This window comes from Chrysochloris asiatica, unplaced genomic scaffold (assembly GCF_000296735.1).
Source record: "Chrysochloris asiatica unplaced genomic scaffold, ChrAsi1.0 scaffold00029, whole genome shotgun sequence".
Lineage (NCBI taxonomy): Eukaryota > Metazoa > Chordata > Mammalia > Afrosoricida > Chrysochloridae > Chrysochloris > Chrysochloris asiatica.
This window is the reverse complement of record NW_006408547.1, coordinates 1522246-1528254: the sequence shown is the minus strand read 5'-3', so window position 1 is coordinate 1528254 and position 6009 is coordinate 1522246. Positions and strand designations below refer to the sequence as shown.

The 6009-nt window shown below is 40.2% G+C and overlaps 1 protein-coding gene across 1 annotated transcript in view; it reads left to right on the top strand.

Moving 5' to 3' along the window:
* The first annotated feature begins 1055 nt into the window (after positions 1–1055).
* Positions 1056–6009, top strand: part of TMTC4 (transmembrane and tetratricopeptide repeat containing 4) — a 109228-nt gene continuing 104274 nt past the window's right edge. Inside the window, exon 1 of the mRNA XM_006851533.1 lies at positions 1056–1256. Coding sequence (XP_006851596.1) covers positions 1095–1256 — 162 coding nt within the window. The 5' untranslated portion in view covers positions 1056–1094. The remainder of the gene's footprint in view (positions 1257–6009) is intronic.

The following is a 6009-nucleotide window of genomic DNA, read 5'->3' as shown; positions in this document are numbered from 1 at the left end:
CCAGTGGTTGTCTAGTCAGTTTACAGCGCTCTTTCCTTTCCTTTTCTATCGTGTATAAACCATTAGCCTCTCAATTGTTTGCTCTTTGATTCATATTAAACTCTTCTCTCTCATTTTTATTTAATTTGCATATACCTCTGAGTTCTACAAATAGACTATAAGCTATTTTAGAATAATAATTACATATTATTCCCCGAGATGTTAAGACCCAACACTGAGTTTCCAGGGTTTTTTTTTCTTCTTAATTAAATGAAAAAATATAACTTTAAAAAAAAAGTTGAAAACTATTTCAAGTACTATAAAAAATTAATGTTGTTGTTGTTGTTAAGTGCCATCGAGTCGGTTCCGACCCATAGCGACCCTGTACAGGGTTTCCAAGGGTGTAAATCTTTACGGGAGTAGAAAGCCTCATCTTTCTCCCGCGGAGCAGCTGGTAGATATGTTGTTATTGTTAAATGCCACTGAGTAGTTTTCAACTGATAGTGACTCTATATAGGGTTTCTGAGAAGCGGCTGTTGAGTTTGAACTGCCAACCTTACAGTTCATAGTCCAGTACTTATCCTATAGACTCCTTGATAAATATAGGACTTGACTTATCATTGTTTCCCAAGGGCAACCCACTATCAGAAATCCAAGGACTTCCAATTCAGTAGGTTTCGGTGGACCCGGGAATGCAAGTGTGTCCCAGATAATCTTTTTGCCCACTAAAATTTGAAAACCACAACTTAAAAATTTTTTGTGATTTTTATCTTATAAATTTTGTGATTTGTATCTTATAAAGCCATTCCAGAAAGGGCTGCCTAGTAGAGTCCTGGTGTGGCTTTGTAGGATAAGCACTGGACTACTAACATAAAAGTTGATGGCTCACACCCACAAGCTGTTCCTAGGAATCCCTTATACAGAGTCACTATGAGTCAACTCAGTGGCAATTAATAACAATAGCAGCTATTATTTACTTAAAGTAAATATGTCCACTACAGAAACTTGCCTAGCAATGCACTGATAAATATTTATGTCATATGATTATTGTTATTTTGCAGATTTCTAAGCAACATAATGCTGGAGCAAGAGTGTGGCAGCCTGCAGTTTTCAAAATGGCCGAGTTGGATACCGATTTGGACCCCATCATTCCAGCTTCTGTTCTTCCTACCTTCTGGGCTAAGTCGGTAGTAGGAATCATTTCTCTCGTGTGTTTTTCACGTAGCTATGATGGAGACTTTGTCTTTGATGACTCCGAAGCCATTGTTAACAATAAGGTTTGTATCTGAATTCTTTTCTGGTCCACTTATGCAAACATTTGTCTGCTGTTATTAAGTTGTCATTGACTTTGTTCCAGCTCATGTCTACCACATGTATGTAGAGTAGAACTGCTCCATACTTTTTGAAACTTGACTGTCTGGTGTGTCTTCTGTTGTGCTGCAGGGTGGGTTTGAACCACCAATATTTCTGCCATTAGTCAAGAGCTTAGCTGTTTGTCCCACCCAGCTAAATAACCTTTAACCACTGCCCTACATCTCAGTAAGAATATGTTTGTTTGAATTCTTTTGTGCTTAACTTTCATTCAAAATCTGCCATCTCTTTCTCATATCATCTTGATTGAATGTCTTTTTTATTGCTGACATCAGGGCCTCCAGCCCTTGCCAAACTCAGGTTAACCTCACTAATACACTAATCAAGGCCCTAGGCCATGCACTCATCAGAGGGACTGTTCTAAGATGACAAGGGAAGGGTAATAACATTGCCAACTCAGTCATTCAGGGCTTGTGAAAATTTTCTAGAACTCTGAGTCAGAGCTGTATAAAAAATCATATATTTGCTGCTGTGCTGGGTGAGCTGATCGCAATGGAAAGGAAAATCTCAGCAGCAGACAGCAAGCTGGTTTCTTTGTCTTTGTCCTTCTCCGATAGCATCAGGACAGCCTGCTGAGAGCCACTGTGGGCAAGAGAAGGCTGCGTATGGAAGCCCTGGCACTGACCAGTTCATATCTGGAAACTCAAATTTACTGAATTTGCAAATCTGTATCATTTTGTTCACCAGTTTTATTCACCAGCTTTATCAATGTTGGGGGGAAACCCTTGCTAACTACTTACTGTTGTGTTTAAGTGCCGTCAGGTCAGTTCTGACTCATAACAAGGTTTCTGAGGCTATAAATATTTAGGGGAGCAGAAAGCCTCATCTTTCTCCCACAGAGCGCTTGGTGGGCTCGAACCACTGGTTCACTAGAATTAGGAGAAATAAGATTATACAAAGGAAAGAAAAAGATTCAAGGGAGTTAAAAAAAAAAAAAAAATCCAGAACAAGAAACTGGGTGTCAGGGAAAACCCAAAGAGAAAGCATGAAGTTAGAGTCTTTGTAAGAGCCCACAATCTCACTCACTTAATAGATAATTTTATGTGTGTGCCTTACCAAGAAGAGGATGTTAAGGAATATAGTAACTAATATATCTTGTAGTCAATGTAATTATAGCAATATTTTGTAACACCATTGTTGGAGTGCTTAGGAGAAAATTCAAAGTGATGGGTTTTACCATATGAGAAAAAAGTCATTTTCATATTGCATATGTTGAGAAAAACTGTCTACGTGACGATATGTATTCTGTGGGAGATGCGGAGAGACAGTTTTGCAGAAATTTACTTTGTAGCAGTATTATAATTGATCTCCATTTTGTTGAGACCTCTGTAAAACATTATTGATACTTGTTTCTAATTCTAATTCACGTTCTTCACTTAAAATACTCCTCAGATTCACCCAGTAGTTACTACAGATGCTTCTGTTTCCGTTCTTTTACTTAACCGTGCTTAAAAGAAAAAGATACAACTTTATACCTCTCAGCTCAAAACCAAAACACACACTGCTGTTGAGTGACTTCCAACTCATAGGACCCTATAGTAAAGAGTTGAATTGCCCCATGGGGTTTCAAAGCTGTAAATCTTTACAGAAGCAGACTGCTAGGTCTCTCTCCTATGGGCCAGTTGGTGTATTTGAACCACCAATCTATTTGGTTAGCAGCTGACCACTTTTAACTACTATGCTATCAGGGCTCCTTATAGTGCTAAACAACTACACCAAATGACTTTGTAGCCACAGAATTGCTTTTTTAACAAGAGTATGACTTTTTTTTTTTTAATTCTGTTAATCAGTTCGATAAGTGTTACTTTGATAAGGTAGAAAGTATATAAAGTGCTAACTCACTCAGCCTTCCTTTGTGTCAAAAGAACTTTGGTCAGCAAGACAGAAGAATCTGTGAGCGCAGAGATGTGTGTGGTGCTCTGGTATAGGGGGATAATCCTGTTTCTGTGTGAGTCAGGGCAGATGCAGCCATTTTGGCAGTGTATTGGGGGGCACCACACTGTGTCCCTTTTGTTAACTTGCTGGCCCTCCCTTTTTTTCTTTCCTGTTTAATGAAAGGCACTCCTCTGTTCATTGGCACTGTGCCTCCAGCAATGTGAAGCAGGCTCTTACTGGGTTGTATTGGTGTTAAAGGCTGTTTTCCAGATGCTTCCTTGTAGTGTTGAACTGCCGTTTTTTCCTTGAGACGATGACTTTCTTTGAGACGGCTGGGTTAGCAGGAATTTCAGACACAATACAACTTCTCCATAAATCATTATGAGGACAAATTGACCTTTCTTCAAAGCCTGTGCCCTGCTGTGTGTAGGCTACACCTAATCAAATATTTAGAGTGTTTTTGGTGTTCATTTTCTGTTCTCATGGAGGGAAAAAGATCCTTGACCCAACCCCCGTGACAACTGAACAGGTACTTTTGTAACTGACTAAACTAAGTTAGGTGGGTGGATTTCAAGACTTTTTCAAAGTCATTATACTCAAGGCTTCCGAGCCCCAGGACTCAGTGGTAGTAAGATTAACTCTCTCAAATAGGTACCAGGTGATCAAATTTGCAGCATCACCTACTTTCAAGTTCTTCCCTTTGATTCACCAAAAAGGCCCAACCCCACTGCCGTCAAGTTGATTGTAACTCTTAGCTACCTCGTATAGGGTTTCCAAGACTGTAAATCTTTAAGGTTTCAGATAGTCTTATCTTTCTCCCTCAGAGTGCTTAATCCATAGCATCACCACGGTTTAGTTAGCACTTAAGTTGCAAATACTTAAGTTGTGGGCATTTGTTTTTCAAAAAGGCCCCCCATCATTTGACACGCACAGTTCTGTTTGAGACATTCCTCTTAGTGTTCTCATAAACTGGAAAGGACATCCCACTAGCATGTAGGCTCAGACAGAGGCCCTCCCGTCAGTCTCGCTGTTGGATTCAGGAGCTACGTAGGTAACCAGTTGGCAGTCCTGAGGGGACTGGGCCGTTGTTGCTGTTAAGTGCTGTCCACTTGGTTCTAACTCATAGCAATCGTGTCAGGGTTTCCAAACAGCGGCTGGTGTTCAAACCCGTCTTGCGGTCCAGTAATGCACAGTTTGATCATAATGTCTGGTGGTGTGATTTGTGGTTGTGTTCCTGGCAGCATAGCCCTGAAGCTGGCTCCCCTCACAGTAAGGCAAACTAAGTAGCAAGTGGTGGAAACGTTTAGAAGAAGAGAAAGAAAACCACTTATGTTACTATTACTGCTCTCTAAGCAGATGTAAGGTTACTAGGTACTGTTTCATAATCTAGTTTTTTCAACTTTTTGTTATCATGTGTTTTTCTTTCAAAATCACTGTAAGTAATCCCCTTATTTTTATTTGTACCTGTTATATCTTCTTGAACAATAAACCCATAAACCAAAGCCAATCCCACACCACAGCCATCGAGTCAAGTCTGACTCATAACAACACCCTGTGTAGGGTTTTGGAAATTGTACATCTTTGTGGGAGCAGAAAGTCTCATCTTTCTCCCAAGGAGGAGCTGGTGAATTTGAACTGCTGATCTAGCAGTTAGTGCCAGCTGGGCTCCAATGTACCCATGTTGTTGTTAAATACCATTGAGTTAGTTCCAACCCATAGCAACCCTGTACAGGGTTTCTGAGAAGCAGCTGGTGGGTTTGAACCAAAGACCTTGTGGTTAGCCATCCCATGCTTATCCTACAGTGCCATATCAGTGGTAAATAGCATCTAGAAAGCAAAACAGGCTATGTAATAGGCACAAGATATTTACAGAAAGTCTCCCTGATTAACCTTGGGTGTGGCTGGATTCAGGGCTTAGACAAAGTCTCTTGGTCCTCTACCTTTACTTTTCATTCTGTTGACTTCTTTCTGTGGCCTCTGTGGAGCCCCCAGCGGTCCCAGCTTACATCTTCACAGCACTGAGTTTAGCAGAAGTGAGCATCTGCTGAATATTATGCATTGGATCTTCATTGGTCTTGCTTGACTTGGGGCATGCCCCTCCCTGAACCAGGCACCATAGCAAGGAGACTTGTTGTTGTTGTTGTTAAGTGCCATTGAGTCTGTTCTGACTCATAGCAACTCTATATAAGGTTTCCAAGGAGCAGCTGATGAACTTGAACCGCCGACCTTGTGATTCAGTCCAACTTTGCAGTCCAGTACATTAACCCACAGCGCCACACCAGAACTCCATCCTCACTATAAGAAAGTATAAAATACTGGCATTTCCGTTATCTGTTAGGGCAGGCAAGTATCCACACAAGATGAAGGTGGGAAGAGGGTCTGCAGTATTTGTCCAGTGGCCAATAGCATCTGCCATAGGTCACATTCATGTTATTTCCCCAGATTAGATTAATTTGTCTTTTCAGGATTTGTGACCTGTAATTTATACTTTAGTAACTCTCCTGGCAAAATAGTTCTATTTTCCTTTTTATCAATTCTTACCAGGGTTCTAGCTACAGGTGGGAAGGGAGTATTCGAAGAAATTCCTCTTCTTTCCACTGTTGCTTCATGAAAAATATGCAAACCCAAATTGCAAGGAATATTTAAAATCTTCCATCTATTAAGATACAGATATTTTTTTGCCTATTTACTTTTTTTTTTTTTAATGTTTTATTGTGAATTATATGATAGTTTACATGGGAGAACTTTAGTTTTACATTCATTCCATTGTATATCATCTCATTG